Source organism: Eleutherodactylus coqui, chromosome 4 (genome assembly GCF_035609145.1).
Source record: "Eleutherodactylus coqui strain aEleCoq1 chromosome 4, aEleCoq1.hap1, whole genome shotgun sequence".
NCBI classification, from domain to species: Eukaryota; Metazoa; Chordata; class Amphibia; order Anura; family Eleutherodactylidae; genus Eleutherodactylus; species Eleutherodactylus coqui.
Genome location: NC_089840.1, coordinates 34,233,215 through 34,257,536, shown reverse-complemented (window position 1 = coordinate 34,257,536; position 24,322 = coordinate 34,233,215). Strand labels below are relative to the sequence as shown.

Below are 24,322 nucleotides of genomic sequence, written 5' to 3'. Positions count from 1 at the left end.
AGTCGCCCATTTTCTTCCCCATGGGAGCAGAAGAAAGCTTGTATTGCACTTGTATGTACATGTGAGTTCTATGCAAGCGCAATGCGAATTTCTATTTTATTTACTATTGGAACGACATGTGATTTCCATGCAGTTTTGCGATGCGGTTTTCTCGCAGAACACATCGCACTCACAGTAAAAATCACAGCTTTACAAGTGCAATATCACACTCACCCCTGTGAGAGCTCCTTATAGACTTCCACTCCTACCCCACACAGTTGTCAGCTGATCAACTGAGCCATCAGTATACAGATGTGTACACACATGGCGTATTTTGTTCATTTTCAACCTCAATTAACCCTTTCCAATCCACTGTCTGACGTCTTAAGACATTATGATTTAAGGCTGTACAGCTCCGATGTTGGAAGACGTCCGTCGGGGTTCTCTTACTGTATATTGCCAGCCTCTCCGCTGTCAGAGCCTATCCAATGTGTCACCTCATGCAGTACTGGCTTTAGCCAGCAGATAGCGCTGTTTTATAACAGTAGATAAAGAGTAAGCCCCCCTAGGAAAACCAGGATACAAATTGGATTGGAAAGGGTTAAAAACTGCATCAAAGTCACTAAAGAGGAACTGGTTTATATATATGTAACGCACGCACTTTGTATCCACATTAGCCCCTTCAGCAGATCTTACCCCTCCTCTCACCCAATTTGCGCCTCTGTCCCATGCTGTTTCCGGGCTCCATGCACTGCTCAGAGAGGGGAAAGACGATTCTGTCTCTATTGGGGACCCTTCCGTCATCTCCAAATGGGAATCGGAGCTCAAATGAACCGACTCAGAAGATGAAAGATGCTAAATTCTCTGTTTGACTCATAAGTCTACTATATCTGGGTGGTGTCCCGTTGGTACCGCTGTCCTTCCATCTTCCATAAGGAACCTTTCACATGGGACGGAATAGGCTGCATGACGCATCCCTTGGAACGCCCCACCCATTGTTTTCAATGAGAGCGTAAAAGCCATTGCATGCCATGTGAGTATGATGCAGTGTTTCCCTTTGAAGTCAATGGGAAACACTTGCGATCCTATTATGGGTGGGGATCGCAATTTCACAGAAGCGATTCGATTTTGACTCAAAATTGCCTTGCATTGCCATGAAAAACACACACTGACAAACACAATATTGGGCCAAGTATCAGGACCCAATATCACTATTGCGTGTGTGAATAAGCCCTCAGACGCTCCTGACATTATGCAGACCCAGATTAGTAACACCCCGTATGGGTTCATTCATTTGTGTTCAGAGACCTCTGGTGGTACAACTTATGTACTGCAACCTGCAATGCGCACATTGAATACAATGTATCATATAAGCGGTATCACAATTCATAATGTATTTTGAAGTGCAATTAGCGCCTATAATTTTAGCATATATCTAGCTATCGTGTTTCCCCGAAAATAAGACAGTGTCATATTAATTTTTGTTCAAAAAGGTTTAACTTTTTTACATGTATAGCTGCCTGGATACTATTTAAATTGACTTTTTAAAAATTTTGGAGTAGGGCTTATATTTCAAGCATCCTCAAAAAGCCTGAAAAATCATTTTGCATCCTCAAAAATTCTGGAAAATCATGCTATGTCTTATTTTTTTTAGGGTATGTCTTATTTTCAGGGAAACAGGGTAAGTTGCATCTACTGGCCTGACATTTTACAGACCCCCGATGATTTCAGCCACGTATCCCTAGCATATTGTCTGAAAATCTTCAGGCTTGATAAAGAAGTAAACAATACTGGCCAAATTGAATGGATAGTTTTCAGAGATGAGCGAGCACGCTCGTTTAAAGCTGACCAAGTAGCAGTCTTATCGAGTAACTGTGCACTCGTCCGAGCAGCATGCGGGGGGGGGGGGGGGGGAGGGGAAGGGGGCGGAGCCGGAGGGGGCAGGGGGAGAGTGAGAGATCTCTCCCCCACTGCCCCCCGCCGCACCCCCCCCCCCCCCCCGGATGCTGCTCGGGTGAGTACACAGTTACTCGATAAGACTGCTACTCCATCGAGCAGCAGCCTTAAACGAGCGTTCTCGCTCATCTCTTATAGTCTTCAATGCTGTATTGATTCACATTGGGCCGCATTTATCAAAACTGTCTAACAGGAAAATGGTCTTTGTTGCCCATCGTATCAATCGTTGACTCATCACAGAAGCGAACTCTTTCCCAATCTTTGGAACTCCAGTTCTTAAAGGGGTTGTACCAGAATTTGAAGTTACCCCCAATTCGCAGGATAGGGGATAACTTGCTGATTGGAGGGGGTCAATGCTAAGACTCCCACCGATCTCGAAAAGGGGACTCTTGTGTCCCGCTATCCTGTCACTGCAGGGGTCACTTTTCCCCTCCCAGTGACATCTCTCTAAATGGAGCAGTGGCCACACATGCACATTCAGTGCTCCATTTCAGTTTTGACCCACTTGGGTATCTTGCAGTCCCATTAAGATTGAATAGAGTGCTAGCGCTCCATTCAGTCTTCTCTTCACTGTGGGGGTGCAGTAACCCCGGCAGTAAGGAGAACAAGGGACATGGGGGTTCCATACTTGACATCAGTAGGGGTCTCAGTGGTGAGACCCCCAACAATCAGCAAGCTATTCCCTATGCTGTGGATAGCAGATAACTTGTTATTGGGGTACAACCCCTTTAACTCTTTCAGGTCCACTGTCAGACGTCTTCCGACATAATCATTGAAGCCTGTACAGCTCTGATGTCGGAAGTCCAACAGGGTATACTTACATGCTCTGCCGGCCGCTCCACTGCCTGCAGCTTTCCAATGCGTTTAAGCATTGGCTTTAGCCAGCAGATGGCGGCATTGTACAATTGCAGAAACTGAAGGCGCTCTTGGAAACCCTGAATCCTAACAAGGATTCGATTGGAAAGGGTTTAATTACCATAATCTTTAATCTTGCATTGTTATGCAGGGGGGCTCATTTATCAAAATTGTCGAAAAAAAAGAAAACTGTTTTTCTTGTCCATAGCAACCAATCACAGCCCAGCTTTTATTTTACCAGAGCAGTTTCAGAGATAAAAGCTGAGCTCTGATTGGCTGCTATGGGTGACACACACAGTTTTTCTATTAGAGAGTTTTGATAAATGAGGCCCAGGATGTTTTAGGGCCCTTTTTATAAGGGCTGTTCATCGTTCGGATTCTTGCCTGCATCTACAGGGTTAAACAGCATAGAAGAGTGATTAGATGAGCAAGTGCTGGGAAAAAAGACCCCTACATGTGACAGAGAGCAAATATGTTTTCTGATTGATAATGGGAGGGGGGGGGGGGGGTAATAACATGAAGAGAGATATGTCAGTGGTTAATTCAGTATTACTGACCTTCAAATAGCTGTATATCCAATTCTATAAGTGCCAATGAATCTTGGCTTTAAAATGATACCTGAAGCATGTCAGTAGCACTGATAGAACCAAAGCTGATGCTGTTTCAAGTAGAACAACCTCAGTTTGTCCAAAACTGTAATGAACTTTTTCTGCTTTGTTCTTGGTAAACTGCTAAACCCCCCCTCTCCTCAGTCATGACTGTACCCAGGGCACATGCCCCACCTGCTCCTCCTTAGCTATGCTTCTGCTTATGGCCGCTTTTACATGGGCGACAAAATCACGAGATTTTCTCATGATACAACAGCGCTACAAATCGAAGTATGTGAAGCCCATGTTTTCCAATGGGTTCCTACACATTAGTGATGTTTTGTTGGCTGCTACATTGCGAGAGAAAAAAAAAGTGAAATGCTGAATATTGCCACGATTTGCTAGGTTTTGTAGCTCATATTTCCCTATGGACTCTTCCTTTGTGTTGCATCTCATGAAAACCTTTACAGTAGGGAATCCTACTGTTTGTCCCTAAAATGAGCCCTAGCTGCATAAAAAAAACCAATATTTCACCTAACAGGCGCTGTCCACTCCGCCACACTTCTCTTCCGCAGGTCTCCGGAACTTGTCTGCAGTCTTCAGCCAGCGCTTCCTGGTCAGGGGTTTCAAAAACCCCACCTCCAGGAAGTGATAGCTCTGATTGGTTGTCGAGTGCCACGGCTCTGTCCATCACTACTGCGCTCTATAAACCAATCACAGCGATCGTATTGAATGGCTGTGATTGGTTCATCGAGCGCTGGAGTGATTGGTTCTCGAGCGCCACAGCTCAGCCAATCAGAGCCAGTGTTTCCTGGAGGCGGGGTTTTTGAAACCCCAGACCAGGAAGCGCTGGCTGAAAACTGCAGACAAGTGCTGGGGACCTGCGAAGGAGAAGTGCGCCTGTTGGGTAATGTATTGTTTTCCTTTTGTAATGCAGCCAGGGCTTATTTTGGGGGTAAGGCTTATATTTCAAGCTCCCCCCCGAAAATCCCGGCAAAAGAGCGCTACAAAGTTGTGTGACTCACCTAGGACATAAAGGTTAAAAGTGTCCTCTGTGCTGCTGCTTCTGTTCACATGATAGGTGACGATCTTGTATTGTCCAGCGTCTTCCAGCTTCACTTCATGCAGCCGCAGGCTTCCATTGCTGGACAGTGAGCAGTGAGGTCTTGACTCGTTTTTACAGTCTTGTTTATTACATATATCACTGACATATGCCAGTTGTCTAAGGAACCGCCCTGCGCCCTTGAAGGTCCATACAAACTTATTACATAGTAAGCCACTTGTGTACTCCAGCCTCACGTCCAAGGGGATCACAACCTCCTCGCCACTGGCTACAAATATGTCATGGACAAGAGCTGAAATAAAGGAAGCCCATATTAGTATCAGATTAATATAAATAAATATATATAAATAATATAAGTAAACAGCAGAATATAACGATCTGGGGATGTAAGGCACGGTAATAGAGAATAAGGGAAGAAATGTTATAGAACGCAATCCTTTAACAGAACCTGTCATCCCCTGTGAGCCCCATAAGCTACGTTTATGGGGCTCTAATGTGAAGGAATGGGGAGTCTTTTTTAATACTCACAGGGTCCGCTGTTCCAGCGCCGTGTCCCCATGAAGTCTGCATGCGCCCACAGTGTGACTCTTTTTAGCGCGCTCTGTGTGCGCCTCTCCCATTGAGATTAACAGAAAGCATACGCACAGAGTGGGCTGAAAAGTGTCGCAGTGACACGGCACTGGAACCTGGCACGTATGAAACACAGCTCCGCAGCCTCCCCGTTTCCTCACCTTTGAGCCCATAACATAGCTTATGGGGCTCAAATGTGATGACTGGTTCCCTTTAAGCTTCATTGTTGAATAGAAAGTTCTGCAGCTTTCTGGCAGACGTTGTGTGTCTCCTCACTATTTTCAAGATGTCTACCTACAGGCAGCAGACGACACAATCTGGACTGTAGATGGATACATTTAGCTGCTGTGATACATATTAACAAGCCCACCAGCTGTTTGAGAAGGACTAGGGCCTCATGCACACGGCTGTGACGGGCTCCGCAGACGGGATACTGCAGCAGAGTCCGTCACGGCGCCCCGCCCCCCAAAGACCCCATACTCACCTCCGAATTCGCTGCGTAGCTCCCGCATGACACTGCTGATGCGCCGGCGGTGTCACATGATGCGGGGGAAGGGGGGGGGGGAAACAGTGGGCAGGGCGCGTATTCCCACTATACTTCTGCTGTGCTACAGCGGAAGTATAGCGTGACGGGCGGCTTCCATTGACTACGCAAAATACGTCCATGAGAACAAACCTATTGATATCAGGGGGTTATCTTATATGCGCATGGCACAAATATATTTTACGCATTTAAAAATGTGTGCAAATACGATCGTCTGAAGAAGCCACAAGGACGGGTTTTCAGCCTTATTCATTAGTGGTAAGTACTGAGGTGTAGATGACCTTTTGATTATTTTTTATTCCTGTTTTGGGGAAGTGAAATGAACAGAAAATGGCTATTTTGGTATATCTTTTTTTTTATGGAATTGATCATGCCGGATAAATAATGTGATTTTTTATTGTATGAGTTGCTGGCAGTTCAGATTATATGTAGATATTTCTTATTCTTGTTTTTTCAATATTTAAATCATTGTGTAAAGGGGAAACATTTGTAATTAGCTTTTTTTTGTTAAAAGGTTTAGATACCACAGTCACCGATGACTACGGCGTCTGCGGGGTTAAACAGCATAGAAAAGTGATTAGAGACAGACAGGAGAGTCACAGATCACCTCCCTCCACCTCAGTCCTGACTGTACCCGGGGCACATGCCCCACCTGCTCCTTCTTAGCTATACTTTTGGCCCCATACAAGCCCATCAGCTGATTGAGCAGGACTAAGGACAGGTTTTCTTCACTAAGAGTAAGCATAGATTTTGAAAATGGTGGGAAAGTAAAATACAACGTCCAATCAGTAAGTACAAATAGACTATCCTACCAAAAGGAAGTGGACACCAGAGCAAGAAACATAACCGAAGTGGAGGACGGAGTGCCATCCTTCACAATACAGGAGCGGGGGGTGGGGCAGAGGGGAGTATATCACCATTTGTTATTTTAATGCATGGGAAAGGGGTTTCCAGAGTTCTAACAACTCGGACAACCCCTTTAAGTATGGCAGAGGTTCCGTTATGGTGTGGGGATGTTTTACATGGCATGGTCTCGGTCCGTTGGTTGTAGTGACAAGAACCATGAACATGGAGGTGTACCCTGACATTCTAAACTGCAGACAATGTGGCAATACTTCCAAGAAGACAACGCTTCTTGTCACAGATTCAATGCTGTTTTTCGTTAGTTTGGGGATATGTATGTTCCACGATTGGACAGGCTGCACAGAGTCCTAACCTGAATTTTATTGTACATCTTTGTGATCGACTGGAACGTCCGGTTAGGTAATATGAACAGTGTCCATCTTCCTGAAGAGAACTTATCAGATGTTTGCAGGATGAATGGAGGGAAATACAAGCTGAAGTGTATCAGATGTTAGTATAAAGTATGCCACGGAGAGTATCTGAGGTCATTAGATCCAAAGGAGCCCCACTAAGTATTATCATATGGAAATAAATACTACTTTTGATTGAGGTATCCAATCACTTTTGGTAGGATAGTGTAAACTGGATGAGTCCTGTGAAAGACCTGAAGTGGTCGCTCTAAAATCTCCACTCCACAAACTGGAAGGATTGCTACACCAGACGCTGCTGTTACAGATTTCGCCCAACGTTGTGGTGTTGTCTTGAAGACAGGAGCCTTCCTTCCAGCATCTAAAATACTGTACTTCTTACCAAGTGCCTCATATCAAACACAATGAAACACACAAAGGCCATCACATCTGAGACCTTCAGAGAGACGGACGTCAGCGGAGTGACCAGCAACCTGCAGTTCATCCCCCGCTATGACCACATCCTGTCAAACCACTCTACACCCCAAATATAGCTTCCTGAGCACTATTATACTATATATCTGTGGGGGTGGAGAAGAGATATGTCACCCAGTGCTGGAGCTACATACACACTACGTATGAAGTCATCATCTGTATATCTGTATGCTATATAGGAGGACATGAGTGTTACAGGGAAGCATACTGTGGAGACAGTCAGCATGTTGCCAGTGGTAACTTCAGCTCCATTACATGTTGGATAGTTGTATATTCCAGTCCTAAAAGGCCAGGGAAGCTCAGTGTCCTGTCTCTGCCGGTCAGTGGTGCAAAATGTATCTAGAGCTTTATGGTATATGAAACAGTCAGTCAGATACCTTGGACACATGTTTTGCCCCACACAGCAGACCCTTGGATAACTCCATACCTTGAGTAGATGGAAGGTGGAGATGGATGAGAAGAATGACAATTCCCATGAACACTGAAGAAAGTTCACAGAGATACAGAGGAGAAGAACTGTGAGGTCCACATGGCAGAAAATTGTGTAACTCTTAGGGAGTGCGGAAACTCAAGAACACCACAGGGACAGAAAACAAGAAGACGGTGATAGAAATGTATTGTGACAGAAGAGCAAGATGATGAAGATGAAAAACAAAGAAGTTGTCAGAATCCTGTTATACCACCTAAAGCTTGGATACAGGATGTGATACGGGCAGGCATGGAGGCATACAGGTTTGGTATGGTATCTTGCAGTATATCAGTCCACATTTGCTGTAACTAAGACTCTAGATCGTGCAAACTTGTATGCTGTTGAAGTTTGCGTCCCAGATGGCTACATGCACCTTCTTTTGACAATAAATCTGGTGACTATGCAGGCCATGGACGTGTGTACCGCCACTAGCTTGGATAGAAGATGTGATACGAAAGGGCATGGAGGCTCTAGTACCCTGTTGTACCGCCTTTAGTTTGGATACAGGTTGTGATATAGGTGGGCATGAAGGCTCTAGTACCATGTTGGGTAGCTTCTAGCTTGGATGCAAGATGTGATACAGGGGGCATGGAGGCTCTAGTTCCCTGTTGTACCACCTCTAACTTGGATGCAAGATGTGATAAGGGTGGAAATGGAGGCTGCCTCTTAGAAGCCGCCATGAGAGGAACACATGTGGCTGCAGGATGTCCTGAACATATCCCTGAGCTGTCATTGTCCCTCGTACCACTACTAGGGGAGACCGACTGTCATATGTGATGGCCCCCCAGACCATCACACCAGCAGGGGGCAGTGTGCCGCTCCACAGCAAAGGCAGGTTTGAGGCACTCACTCCGAGGTCTCCAGCCACAAACATGTCGTCGTCAGTGCCCGAACTAAACCTGGATTCATCGCTGAAGACAACCCGATTCCACTCTGTAGCAGTCCACTTACATTGTTCACAATATCGCTGCAAATAGAGGCAACAGTGGGTGTTAAAAGTCGTACATGTAATTGGCACCTCCTAACACTGTGGTCAAAACGGCCCAGTTGGCGGCAATTCGTCAATGAGACCATCCAGCTTCTCACATCCCAGACTCTGTTAACGGAGTGAAATCTCTTCTCTGCGTCGTAGAGGCGTCTAGTGGTCAACAAGTGGAAGAAGAAGGTCACTACACACAAGGAGCCTCCGAGAGCCTCTTATAGGCCAAGGGGGGAACCACTTTTAGTGCCTCCAGTGACAAGACCGTTCATCTAATCACCACAACTCTCATCATTTGCATATCTGCCTGAGATCTAACTGCATGCCGAGTCTTACAGCAAATGACAACTCCTTCTAGGGGATGGATTTTTTTGACAAAGTGTGTATTTTCCCATTTATTGCACCTCTATATATCAGTTTACTCTCCCAGCACAATACAGGAAGAGGTTATTACCCTGAAAAACACCTTGTATATCTTTGTCAATATCTAATAATAAAACAAAGAAGTTGGAGTTACTTGGTTTTGCTGTAACCAAGGAGCTTGTGCCGTGACCAGAGATTTTCACTTCTACATGACACCAGAAGTCATAAATATATGACGATTAACAAGGAAGAAGCTTAAAGGACAAGTCACAGGATAAAATCAGTAGGGCCGACTGCATGGCAATGCAGCCCCGCCGACTCTATCTCCATTTTTTTTTATATATTCACTTCACTTTGCCCAGTATGGCTCTTTTTAGGTCTAGGCGCTGACACTGTCAGTATGTCAAGTGGGTGGTCCCCACCACTCACTCTCTATTGGGGGATGTCAGATTGTTAATCAAGTACTAAAAGATGCCCAAACTACCAAAGACCGCTGTACTGTTACATCGTGGTGCATTAATGGGTCGATGGTGCAAAAATAAGGCTACACAACAAACATAGATGTAGCAAAGTTTAACTTAACACTTAATGTGATAAATAAACTGCGGCACATTTCAGAATTGAAATTGTGTGCTGTCAGCACTGAGAACTATATGGTGGATGGTAGAAACATTGCAGTCATTTCTAGCTTAACTGCTTAAGGAAACTTTTTTGTCGCTTTCTGTTTTTTCCTCTCCACTTTCAAAAAAATCATAACTCTTATTTTTCCATCGACGTACAGGGGTTGGACAAAAATATGGAAACACTGTACGAAATGCGCGCCTTAAAATCGGTCTCTACATGTCCTATTAAATTAGGATTTATAATCCCACGTAATTTAAAAGTGGAGGTAATATGACACAGATGTAAACAGCTGCTCGAGCAACAAGGTCTCATTGGTCAGGGGCTTGAGCCACTGAGCTGCTGTCACCAGCTGGCTCCCAAAACCACCCAGAGCAAGGCAAGAGGTGAAGTAAACACAAATTTGTGTGGTGACCATTTCCTAACTAAGAGGACGGTGATCCGCAGGCGAGTGACTCCAACTTGCTTACATTATCATTCTGCAGGAAATTCTGCAAAGTTTAGTAAAAGGCTCAAGCCTGCACTCTGTGGATGTGTTGGCTGATAGACCACTACAATAGAATCACTATTGCTGTACAGAGGCTCTATTTAGTTCCAATGGTTTAATCTATCAGACCCTCGCTCCCCAGGTGACGTTTCTAGGACTTTCGTTTCTCTTTATTCCTCCTCTCAGTTGGATTTAGAGCCTGTGGTTATCTTAAACATTCATTATAACCATAATCTGACGAACGAAGGACTCGTATAAATTTACTTCCGCTTCGCGGAGACTTTTGATTTGAGCCTGCGTACCCTCGCTAAGTGGATCCAATTACTTGCTTATACAGTTTTCAAACCAATTTATCATTGAATAGAAGTACTTTGAAGTTCTCAAACAACCAGGGCTTATCTGCAACATTCTTATGGATGGAAGCCCATGGTGGCACTTCTGCAGGCCTGTGACCGCCAATATGTGATTGCTCATGAGACCGCCTCAGTACAGGAAATGGTTCCACGGCCTCTATCCAGGCCCTAAGTCAGGGCCTCATCACCTGCTTGGGTGCAACCCCCCTGTCTATCAGGGAACCCCTCTTACACAGCCATGACAGTTGCACCAAGGTCAAAATATGTGTTGGGCTAAAAAAGGTACCCCTGTCCCTATATCAGGAGACTAGTACTAGAAATGACACTTCATAGTTTGGGTCTGTTACATTTTTGGATTCTGTTTAGCCAATTTTATGTGACCTCTCATGTCAACTCAGCTCTTTAAGAAACTCAGCGCCCTCCTCCTGGCCATCGCTGGCCCTTTTGCAGTACATGTCTGGATTGTGTGCATGTGTGAACTTCCAGCCTCTTATAGGGCCAGTGCATGGTTTATACCTTTGACTTCAACCAATACCCACGTGCCAGGGGCTTTATAAGGGAACCTCACGCATTGTTCTGAGCCTCAGCTATTAGGTTCATTTGGTTCTTGTACTCTACTAAGGTGTGTTATTCCTGTTTTGTTGGGCCAGCCCAGCTTGCATATTGGCCTTGTCTTCTCGTCTGCCGCCCATCGTGACCTCTGCCTGTCTTCTGATTATGACTTACCTCTGCCTGCCTGAACCTGTGTACTTTCTGAATACGATTCCTGGTACTGCGACTTGGTGTCTACTGTCCATCCACATGCCAATTATTGCTAACCCTACTCTACTCTCTTGTTTAGCCCAAAGCCAAGTCCATTAGTGACCAAGTGGATCCACGTCTCCTGTTGACCACAATACATGACCCCTCAGATTATCACATAACAGATATATCCTCTGTAAACTCTGCTCTGTTGCTGCTTTCTACCGCTGCTCTAAGCTTTCCTGTGGTTTATGTGATGTTAGTGGTCTCTGTGCACTAATCTTTGTTTTTCCAATCTTCCGCATCTTTGCCCACACCTTTTATTACCTGACCACAAACTCATCCTAGACCTCAGTGCTTCACTATAAACCACCTTATACTATAGTACGTTTACAAGAGGGATCAGATAACGTCTAGGGAAATCAAACCTCCAACCAAATTTGCTCACTGGGCCACCAGAGATAAGAAGACTATGCCAGACTATCAGGAATTACAGAATCTCTACTGGACCATCGGGAATAAAAAAAAGGCTACTACTGGACCATCAGGGATTATAGCATAATCAGTGGACCATTATAGATAATAAGGTTACCCACTGGACCGCGAGGAATTATAAAGCTAACACAATACCATCAGGGATTAAAGAGTCCCCAGTGGTCCACCATAGATGATAAGGTCACCCACTTGACCACGAGGAATTATAGAGCTCCCACTATTCCATCAGGGATTATAAAGTCTCCAGTTGACAACCAAAGATTATAAGGTCACCCACTGGACCATCAAGAGTTGTCAGTGAACTATCATAGATAATGAGGTTACACACTAGACCACTAGGGATTATAAAGTCTCCAATGGAGTACCAAAGATAATAGAACTATCCACTGGACCACCAGGGATAAGGCGTTATTCCATTGAGGCACAGAATATAAAAGATGCTATTAATTATACAGGACCTGAGGCCAAATAGATCACTCACTAGTTTTAAACATACCACTGACCATCAAGGGCTGGATCATTACTACAGATGGTTCCTATAGAAGCCAGTCCCAAATGCAGTAGTGTGGATGGAGGTAATGGTAGTCTACAGGGATCACAGGACACTTCCCCTTTCAGCAGCCAGTAGCGTACACGCAGCTGTAAACCAAGTCTGTAACCTATTCTCAAATGTTGACTGGAGCTAGACTATAACCCCAGTCTTCCAGGGCCTACCGGAAGCGGTGAGACAACAATCCAACTGGTAGCCTTACTTCATAGCACTTCAGCTTGGCACCAGGAACACACCTGATGGGCACTTACAATCCTATATACACTGGCCCAAGGGGGGGGGGGGATGTCTTGATGCCCCTTGTGACCACCACCACGTGACCTGCTATATCTTTCTTATTAAACCCAGTAACGTGCTTTATAAGAATAAGTCATTAGATGGCAGCATGAAACCACAAATTAAGTTATACAAAGAGGTAACCATTCGTAAATAGCCTGAACAGTTCATAAACCTTGATTATAGCACATGTCCCCCCTCTTCAGCTGCACCCCCTATATTTGCTCCATAGTGATCACAGAGATCTCCCTTACCTTCTAAATGGTTAGTTACAGCAGTCATGTTTAGTCATTTTGTCTGGGTTTAGCAGGATAAGAGTGTATCAGTATCATGAGGAACAGAGATTTCTCATAAGCTGATAACTTCTGATGGACTCTGATAAGACTTAGGCCTCATGTCCACTCAAAAAATACAATCCGCGCAGAATCTGATTCCGCGCGGATTTGCTTTAGGGCGCCTACCCACTTGCGATTTTTTTTCCTTTGCGTTTTGCGTTTTTTCTGAAGAGCAATTAGTATGGAATGTGTTCCTGTCCACTTGCGGGTTTTTTTTCGGTCCGTTGCAATTTTTAACATAGGAACTGTCAGTTGCATATGTGTCCTTATTTTTCTCTTAATGCACCCATGAATGTCAATGGAAATTAACGGAAAAGGTGCGAAAAAGCCGCAAAAATGCCACGAAAAAGCCGCGAAAAATCGCACGGAAAACGCGCCAAAAACATGAGGAAAACGTTTTTCACGCACGAAAATCGCAAACGCCAGTCGGTAGGCGCCCTTAAATGGCATTTTTTTGCATACAGATATCTGCACACATTGCTATCAATGTGATAGCAACGTTGCCGATCCGCGCGGATTCCGCGGCAAATGGAGCATGCCACGTTTTTTTTCTCCCTCACATGAAAAACGCAATTTTTTTAAAATGCCATCCGCGGGTGCAAAAATCAATGTAATGGACCTACAGGTGGCAATGATTCCCTATGGGCAAAATCCGCAGCGGATTCCGCAATTCCATTTACCCAGTGGACATGAGGCCTTAATCTTGGTCAATTATGATGTCTGTACTTTACCTCTCTGCTTTCTCTCTCCTCATACAATACTGTACGTGTGTCCTCTACTTATACAATACTGTGCATCTCCCCTCTCTTCGTACAATAGTGTGAATCTCCCCTCTCTCCTAACAGTACCATCAATCTCTTCTTGCTTCATACAATACTATCCATATCCTCTCTCTTCATACAGTAGTGTGCATCTTATTTGCTTATACAATACTGTACAACTTCCCTCTCTTCATAGAACACTTTTCATGTCCCCTTCTTTCATATAATTCTGCATTCCCTCTCTCTCCTCATATATCTCCTCTATGTACCCATACAGTACTACCTACCTCCTCTCCTCATACAATCCTGTATATCTCCTCTATGTACCCATACAGTACTACCTACCTCCTCTCCTCATACAATCCTGTATATCTCCTCTATGTACCCATACAGTACTACCTACCTCCTCTCCTCATACAATCCTGTATATCTCCTCTATGTACCCATACAGTACTACCTACCTCCTCTCCTCATACAATCCTGTATATCTCCTCTATGTACCCATACAGTACTACCTACCTCCTCTCCTCATACAATCCTGTATATCTCCTCTATGTACTCATACAGTACTACCTACCTCCTCTCCTAGACTACAATGTATCGCTTGTCTTTATACAATACTGTTTCTCCATTTTCTCATTATAAATACCGCAAACCTCTTCTGCTCATACAATACTCCATCTCATCTCTTGTCATATAATGTGACGTTGGGATTTGAAATTGCCTTTGAAATATGAAAGTTATTATATTAACCCCTTAATGACGTGGCCCTGTTTTTCCATTTTAGTTTTTTTCCTCCCCTCTTTAAAAAATCGTAACTCCTTTATTTATCTATAGATATAGCTGTATGAGGGCTTGTTTTTTTGTGGGATGAGTTGTATTTTTTCCAGTAGTGCTATTTAATGTACCATATATTGTACTGAAAATCTTTTAAAAAATTCTAAGTGGAGTAAAATGAAAAAAAAAATTAAATTCCGCCATGTTTCAGTGCGTCTTATTTCTACAGCGCACAAACTAAAACAAAAATAACATGATAACTTTATTCTATGGGCCAGTACGATTACTACAATACCAAACTTGTATAGTTTTTTTTTGCTGTACTACTTTTATTTTTTTCCAGACAATTATTTTTTTTTTTAGTATTTTCTGCCACCATCTTCTGTGTGCAATAACTTTTTACATTTTCGACGTAGTTGTCCGAGGGCTTATTTTTTGCGAGACATCCTGTAGTTTATGTTCGGATTACATACGACTTTTTGATCGCTTTTTATTGCATTTTTTTCTGGAAGACAGGGTGACTGAAAAAGTGCATTTCTGGCATTTTTTTTTTTCAAACGTCGTTCACCGTGTGAGGTAAATAATGTGCTACTTTGATAGATCGGACTTTTACAGACGCAGCAATACCAAATATGTATTTTTGTTTTAGGAGTTAGATTTATATATTATAGATTCACAATTAGTAAAACTTTATTAATCTTATTTTTACTTTTTCTCTTAGCCCCCCCTAGGCGACCACAACTAGCAATGCTTTGATTGCTCCTGCAGTATGATGTAATGCTATAGCAATCTGACATCCCACAGGGATGGCTTGATAGGCCGCTTGCCAAGACAGCCCTGGGGCCTTTCAGAAGGCCCCCGGCAGCCATGACACCTGCACGGCTCCCTACGATCTCCTCTCGGGGGGGCCATAAGGGACCCCCGAACATCGTTCGGGGGATTTAAATGCCACTGTCAGAATTGACAGGGGCATTAATAGGGTTAATAGCAGTGATAATAGCTATTACCCGCGAGTGTCAGCTGTAACAAACAGCGACCTCTCTTCATACATATCCCGCAAATGTACGCCCTGGAGCGGGAAGGGGTTAAAAGACAATTTCAAATCCCTGACATCACAGAAGAATTTGGGAGTACAAATTTATAACAACCTTTGACACTGTCAAGACCGGAATGAACCTCAGAGAGGGCTTTTTTGTATCACTGGAGAATATAAGAAATCTGGTGCAAAGATAACACGCAGGCCTGGTGACCCCCTAACACCAATTCAGTGTTACTGTCATATTCAATTCATAAACTGTCATATTCCTATCAGTGGACTAATTAAGTATTTACTTCTCTGCTCATTCTGTTCTGGTATTGTTTTAAGTGCAAATTAATCACACCATGTCTGTGCCTAGTCATATGTATGGGTGTATATATATTCCTTTAAAGTCTGGGGAAGAACCCTGAGAGGTTTGATAGCTCGCCATAACATCATGTGTTTTTATTAGCCATTAAAAGGTTTCATATCTACAAGATTACCTGGTTTCTCTTGCTGAGAACAATTACATTTTGCTCTACTGGTTAACACGGCATCAAACTTTTTTCGTTTTGCCTTATGGCCCTTTTACACGGGCTGATAAATCGTTCAGATTTCTGCATCCAGCAAAAACCGGAATGATTATCGTTGAGTGCCAATGCATGCCCTGACTGAACGAAGAATGAGAATTCAATTGCATGCATAAAACTGAGCGACGGATCGGCCCATATAAACAGGCAGTCATTCATTTATGAGCGACTGCCTGTTTACTGTGAATGGAGGTTGGAACAATCCCCACCCAGCTCCTCCTCCATTCACTCAGCGATTATTGTTCTTGTGTTAGAGCAGAGGAAAGATCATTGCTGAGATGACTTGCTGGGCATCTGCCAGTGTAAAAGGGCCCTTAGTATAAATGTATTAAACGAGGGCTCATATGTTGTTTGTGTGGATATTAGGAATGCATCTACTAATTTCCATACTGAGACAATCCTCAAACATTTTATTAGAGAGGCCTAATATGTTGGGGCCTGTACAAAGGGATTGAGCAGATTGGCTCCAAGTGTGTGCGCATGAGATTATGCAAAAACTTAGACTATAAACCCAATAGAGAGTAGGAGGGACTATAGAGAATAGTGACAATTTCTCTACAGCTTTGGGGGAATATGGTGGCCCCATATATAAAATAAATACTCACCAGTAGTCCCAGCGATGAGCAGACAGATGTGGACCAGAAGCTGAATGGATTTCATGACTTGCTCTACTAGCGCCGATCTGACAATTTGTGGTTTTTGCTGCAGAGAGGAGGACAAGTCTGTGTGGTTCCTGTTTAGAGGTGGTTTATGTGACTTTCTTAAGAATCTTCCTGGCACTCTTATACTTTTAGATATTTTTTAAGTTTTCACACTTTATGAAATACTTTTTATACACACCTTAGTGTGTCTTGACAAGTCAGTATTACTGCAAGAGGTGTGACTGCGGTGAAGGACAACAGCCCACATGTCTGTAACTCTTGGGGGTCCGGGGTGTAGAGAGGTTCTGCTGTGCGCAGGGTCCATACACCGCTGGGTGCCTTCATCTAAGCCAGTGTTCCCCAACTCCAGTCCTCAGGGACCGCCAACAAGTCATGTTTTCAGGATTTCCTCAGCGTTGCACATCTGATGTAATTATTGTCGGTGCCTCAGACATTGCCACAGGTGTTCTAACTATAGGATATCCTGAAAACATGACCTGTTGGTGGTCCCTGAGGACTGGAGTTGGGGACCCCTGATCTAAGCTAATTCTACCCTGGACTAATATAACTGAGAGCTTAAACAGACTAACGTGTTTGCGGAGGTTTTTGTGCGCGTGAAAAGCAAAGCCATCGATTTCAATGGTTTCGTTCTCATGTTTCTCGCTCGGAAAATCTACATTCGAGAAAAGATAGGCATTCTCGCACGTATTTTTTAAACGTGCGCGGACAGGTAGGTCCTTTCCTAACTTTTTGCCTTTTTTTTCCGTACGTAATAGCACTGGGTTTGAACAGTAAAAAATATAAAGACTTGTTCATGCGCACATATGCTCCATTGCGGCGAGTGTATTCGCGCACACGTTCGTCTATTTAAGCCCTGAGGCTGCGCAGAGCTACGTAGACAAAAAGGCACATTACTAAATAAACATTTGCAGAAACCTGCCGGGCCTCGCTCTGGAGAAGAACATATGTGTTAGGAAATAAACTAATTCTCTGGGTCTCTTTAAGGCCGGCTTCACACGGCCGAGAAAATCACGCAAGATTTGTGCGTTGCGGGATGTATAAATCTTGCACAAATATGAACCCCATTTTTTAGAATAGGGTCATACACATGAGTGATGTTTTCCGGCAGTGCATTGCGATGGGGGAAACAAATTGCGGCATTTTTTATCTAGCTGCGTGATCTCGCATCGCAGGCCCATTGAAAGCAATGGGAGAAACTCTGCAATCCTCTGCCACCGCTGTGACCGCCGCAGTGGAGCTTCCTTTCATCCCCAAAGTAATACGAGGCTGTTTTCACATGAAAATGCCTCACATCCCTGGGGACTTCATATGTTGGGAGCGCGATATGGGACAGGATTCACGTCCCCATATCAAGCTCGCCCGTGTGAAGTATTTGTGCGTGTTTTTGCACAAAAAATATAAGCACGCAATATGCAAAGAATAACGCCCATTTATGTCAATGAGTTCTTTCACATGAGCGATTTTTTTATTTTTTTTGCGCGCATTTTGGTTGTGAGCAAAACAATAGGACCTGCTCTATCTTTCGGCAAATTTGTGCAGCAAAGGTCCTTATAGAAGTCTATGGGAGATGTGCAGATTCTTGCGTAAATCTGCAATATGCTCTGCAATTCCATGACGGATAGGACACAATTGGACCTCATTAAGATAAATAGCCATTTAGATTAGGATGGGAAAGGGGTGATGGGGGGGGGGGGTTAACATGCACATATGAACATGCCCCCAAAAATACAGTTATATGCTCAGACACAAGCGCAAATCAACCTCATTCGCCACACATATACATTGTGCTGAGGCGAGCGGATTTGCATATACGCTTGTCTGAAGCTGCCTTTAGACCTGGGGGCATTTAGATTTTTAGCACAGAACTGAATCTGCCACCAAAGGAAATGAACCTCTTTGAGACGTTTAGAAGGAGAAGAGACAGAACTGAGTATGTATCAGCATCTGGGAGCAGCAGAAATGTATCCATGGTTATATGTCGCCCCCTGGTGGTTATATCAGAAGACAATATTATCTGACTGGGACCTGGCATTTTACAAGTGGTGTAGAGATGATGTTGGTGTTGAGAGGGTTTTATATTACTTTATTGCCATTTTGTAAGTTTCTTTTAATTGAATATTTAACCCTTTCCAATCCACTGTCTGACCTCTGAAGACATTATGATTTAAGGCTGTACAGCTCCGATGTTGGAAGACATCCGTCGGGGTTCTCTTACTGTATATTGCCAGCCTCTCTGCTGTCGGAGGCTATCCAATGTGTCACCTCATGCAGTACTGGCTTTAGCCAGCATGTAACCCCGTTGTATAACAGCAGAAAAAGAGTAAGCTCCCTAGGAAAACCAGGATACAAATTGGATTGGAAAGGGTTAACTCTTGGACACTAAAGGACGCCCTCTGGTGGCAGGGATTGTACGGCATAAGCCTAGGAGCTGAGCCTGCTCCATACACAGCAAATGCTGGTTGTTTTTGACTGCTGACACTCAAATCAGAGAGTGACATTTAAATGCCACGATCAGTGTTCGAGGGTCCAGAACGTTCCCCTGCAAAGAGATTGTGAGATGCCGTTTAGTTGTCATTGCAGCCCAGGGCTTTCTGAAGACCCTGGGCCTGCCATGTATTTCTTCCCACTAAGGGCTCAGTCACACTGGCACATCCGGGCGCCGATGCGCCTGTCTTCCTGCACAAAGAAGACGGCCGCACCTGCAGTGCGGGCAACTCTCCGCAGCGCCGGAAGAAAGAACACATGACCGGCAATTTTTCTCTTTGGTTCGCATTGACATGTTATCAAACCAGCTGAGGTCTCTGGCTATAGAAGTTGCAGAGGTAGAACAGCAATGTTTGGGCAGAAGTGGCTCTGTGAAGGAGCCTAAGTTGAAGTCGCCAGACCATTTCTCTGGTAACAGGCAGGAATTCATTGCTTTCATAGAATATTGCAAGTTGTACTCGTTATCTCTAGGTTGCAGGGAGACCCTCAGGTCTGGGCCTTTTCTTTGCGACCCACTTATGAGGCTTTATCATCTGTGAAGAATTTTTTTCCACCTTGGGGTTAATTTATGATGACCCCCAATAGAACATCTCTGGCTGAGAGTAAAGTTAGAGGTTTGCGAGGATTTTTGCACTGAGTTTTGTTGGTAGGCAACCGAGACTCAATCAGAAGACTCAGAGCCAATTTTGTTTTTTTATTATGTGATCAGGTTAAAGATCTAATGGTTTTGTATCCAACCCCTAGAAGTCTGGACGAAGTTATGTCATTAGCCATATAGATTGGTCGGAGAGCTAGAGAGCTGTCCATATCCTTTGAGTCTGTTGATTTAGAAGAACCTATGCAATTAGTTTCATTGTCCAGTGGAGCTGAGAGAAGGAGGAAACTGTTGGGCAGAGGTTGCTGCTTCTTCTACGGCCTTACTGGACATTTCATTCAGGTGTGTCCTCTCCGGGGAGGTTAATGGGAAGTGTCCTCTAGGCCCACAAATTGCCTGGATGTCATCCTCCAGGCTGGTTCTCCCGGCTGAAATACTCCTTACTAGCTATAATTTTTGTGTGACTTTTTTTGTATATGGAAGCTGGAATCCATTGAATTCAGATGACCAAACATCTGGGACTGTGTATTAAACCCTTGGACTGTCCGACACCAGTGTCAGCTATTGATTCTGCTCCCCTGTCTCAAAGGTGTTTGAAATTTTTTGTCCCTGATGATTGGATTGTTTCATACAGAGAGGATAATTTTGTTTGTCATGGAGTCTCTGAGTTGTAAGTTACCTAAGAGTCACATGTATAACTTGTTTGGTCAAGAAAGACGGTCACTCGATTAGTGTACTCTCTCTGATAATGCTCGATTTATTCCCTCTCTCTCTCGGCATGTTTCACCACCAAACACGCGGATCCTCAGGAGATTTAGAGAGCTGAATGTCTGAGTCAGATGATGGTCCGTCTCAGCTTAGGAGTAACATTGATATATTGAATCCTTAGATTAGTGTCTGAGGATAAGGTTGCTTAAGGCCTTGCGGCAGCAGGTGTGATGTATGTAGTCACCCCTGCTCTCCAGATGGAGCTTAGGTCACATTCCCTGTCTGGGATCTTATTGAGTACTCGGCACCAAGTAGGTGCTCATCGCTCCAAATTTTTTAGGAGATGGTATGAGGGAGATTTCAACCTAGCTCTTTCCTAAACCTATAGTTCAGTTGCCCAGGCGATCCCTGGGTTGGCCAACGAACTTACAGAGTGGTAATAGTCTCGCTCTCTATACCCTTCCTCTCACATTAGACCTCTAGCAAGCCCAACAAAAATAAAAAAATAGCGTGACCCATGATCTAGATGGTAGACCACTCAACATCCTGTGTACAACCACAACTCTAGCATTCTCTGAGTCTTACCCTAATCTATCCTTGTGCTGACCCTAACACCAAACACTGTAATGGAGACTCTAAGTGAAACACTGGCAGTGACAATCAGTGAGAGGACATTAAGATCCAGAGGCAAAAAAACAAAACTCAGGAGAAGAGAACTAGAAAACAAGACATATACCCACAAGCAAACAGCAAATTACCAGACTAAGGCTGCCTGCAAACAGGCGGAAATTCCACGGCGGGATTCCCCGCAGAATTTCTGCCCCTGGACACCTGCATAGGATTGCATTACAATACGCAATCCTATGCAGACGGCCGCGGTTTGTCTGCGCGAAATCCCGCGCAGCAAACAAACCGCGGCATGTTCTAGTTCTGTGCAGGGCTCGCATGAAAGAGTCGGGCCACGGGAGAGGTGAGTGCCCGCGCTGCTCTCTGCAGAACCTCGGGTCGGGTCCCACTGCGAGAATTCTTGCAGCCGGATCTGACCCAGCTGTCTGCAGGTGGCCTGAAGCTTCATTCACGCCTGTGTTGGAGGGTCCTTTATTGCTGATTTCTGTTAAAATGCAGATGATTTGTGGTATGCAGGAGGGCATAAGGGAAGCCAAACAGATCCCATTACAGCCAATGCTGTCTATTTGGTTCTGTTATAGGATGGATCTTTTTAGGCTATAGAATCATTTTTCCTGCTCCTATGATGAAAACAGAGAATCGACTGGATAGCGCAGATGTGAACAAACCCTAAGAACCAAGATCTGAACTAAATACAAGAATAAAACCTCACTGATGAGAAACCAAAGTAGACTAGGAACAAGATAATAAAAGCATACAAGGAATACTGGATTTAAACACACAAAACTTACGCTATAACCAGCAACACATTACAGAAGCCAGAATACTAAGACCTCTTTTAGATCAGCATATTTCAAATAAAAAAAAATAAATAAAAAACAGCATGCACCTATATTTCATCAGTATTTGAATTCATTGGTATTTTCTATTGGGCAAAAACTGGATTCAGATTTGCATAGGTAGAATATAAAACAAATATGGAGGCAAATGCAGGTGAAACACTGACAATGCAAATGTAAAAAAGAGGTATGTAGACTTATACGTCTAAAATCTTCTTTATTTTCAGGGAACAGACATCATGAAAGAGAAGTTGTTAAGGAGCTGGACGCATTTCGGCTAGTCCTGCAGCCTTTCTTAACAGCTATGTACACATTGACAAACACGGTCTTATATAAACACACAAATCTAAAAACAAACAGATGCGTGACTTGATTGCTTGTGCTGAATTCAGACTGATTGGTTGTAGGGTGGATCCACAATCCATTCACTCACGCCCTGGCTTGCTGCAGGTTTTCAATGGGTATCATATAAAGGCCCATTTAGACCCTACGATTTTCGCTCAAAATTCGCTAAAGCGTCTAAATGCATGGACATCGTGCAGTTGTCGTGCACGAGTCATTCATCGTTCAATTCTAGTGTTCTTGAATTGAGCGATGAACTCTTATCAGCGGTGCAGGCTGTTATCACAATCGGCAGCGCTGATAAGATTCTTACAGCCCGTGTCCCGCTGGTAGTTCACAGCAGGACGCAAGCTGTAATTGCGGAGAACAATACAGCTGTTGGTTATGCAAAACAGCTGTATTGTTCGCCGAGTGATGGTGGCGGTGTCCCGCTCCGCCTGCATAGCTCTTAAGTAGCTACTTCGCTACTATAGACTATGCAAAGATGATCACTCAAAACTGTCACTCAAACTATCGTTTGACTGACTTTTGAGCAATCAAGTGTCAGTGTAAATGGGGTCTAAGACCGTGTTTGTCAGTGTGTACATAGCTGTTGAAAAAGGCTGCAGGACTAGCCGAAATGCGACAGCTCCTTGATAGCTTGTCTTTCATGATGTCTGTTCCCTTAAAATTAAGAAGATTTTAGATGTAGAAGCCTACCTACTAGAGATGAGCGAACGTGTTCTTCCGAGCTTGATATTCGTGCGAATATTAGGGTGTTCGGGATGTTCGTTATTCGTAACGAACACCATGCGGTGTTCTGGTTATTTTCACTTCCTTCCCTGAGACGTTAGCGCGCTTTTCTGGCCAATTGAAAGACAGGGAAGGCATTACAACTTCCCCCTGTGACGTTCAAGCCCTATACCACCCCCCTGCTGTGAGTGGCTGGGAAGATCAGGTGTCACCCGAACATAAAAGTCGGCCCCTCCCGCGGTTCGCCTCAGATGCGGTGTGAGTTAGATGAGGGACAGTGCTGTTTGTACCGGAGCTGCTGTAGGGAAAGAATTGGTAGTTAGTGTAGGCTTCAAGACCCCCCAAAGGTCCTTATTAGGGCCACTGATAGCTGTGTGTTGGCTGCTGTTAGCAGTGGCAAATTTTTTTTTCTCAAAATCGCCTCTGCAGACCGTTGCACCTGGCATTAGGGACAGAAGTGCTGCATAGGCAGGGAGAGTGTTAGGAGTGAGTGTAGCCTTCAAGAACCTCAACGGTCCTTTCTAGGGCCATATTTAACCGTGTGCAGTACTGTCCAGGCTGCTGTTAGCTGTGCTGCATTTTTTTTTGCTTCTCAAAATCGCCTCTGCAGACCATTGCACCCTCCATTGATACTGCAGGGAAAGAATTGTATAGGCAGGGCGACAACACAGTTGTTATTCATTGAATATACGCAGTGCTGCCTTTTGGTGGAAAAAAACTGAAAACAAATCTATTTGTCCAGCCTCTGTCCGTCCTAAGGGCGGTGGAGACGTGTGAGCTGCGTGAACAACATTGCTAAATCAGACGCACCCAGCTACGCTTTACTGCTGGCTTCGCCATTTGCTTTCCTTAATTGGGAAAAAAATACCTGCTCTCCAAGAGTTATAATAACTCTGCTACCCTCACGTTCTGTGACACATTAGCAGGGACACAGCACAGTTATTAAACTTCTCATGTTCATTGAATATACGCAGTGCTGCCTTTTGGTGGAAAAAAACTGAAAACAAATCTATTTGTCCAGCCTCTGTCCGTCCTAAGGGCGGTGGAGACGTGTGAGCTGCGTGAACAACATTGCTAAATCAGACGCACCCAGCTACGCTTTACTGCTGGCTTCGCCATTTGCTTTCCTTAATTGGGAAAAAAATACCTGCTCTCCAAGAGTTATAATAACTCTGCTACCCTCACGTTCTGTGACACATTAGCAGGGACACAGCACAGT

At 44.2% G+C, this 24,322-nt stretch overlaps 1 protein-coding gene across 1 annotated transcript in view; it reads right to left on the bottom strand.

Moving 5' to 3' along the window:
• The window catches only part of LOC136624579 (uncharacterized), a 28,526-nt gene extending 11,677 nt beyond the window's left edge, over nucleotides 1-16,849 (bottom strand). The window contains exons 1-2 of the mRNA XM_066598539.1: nucleotides 16,720-16,849; nucleotides 4,403-4,732 (exon numbers count right to left, since the gene is read on the bottom strand). Of these exons, the coding sequence (XP_066454636.1) occupies nucleotides 4,403-4,732; nucleotides 16,720-16,774 (385 nt within the window). The 5' untranslated portion in view covers nucleotides 16,775-16,849. The remainder of the gene's footprint in view (nucleotides 1-4,402; nucleotides 4,733-16,719) is intronic.
• Nucleotides 16,850-24,322: the final 7,473 nt, after the last annotated feature.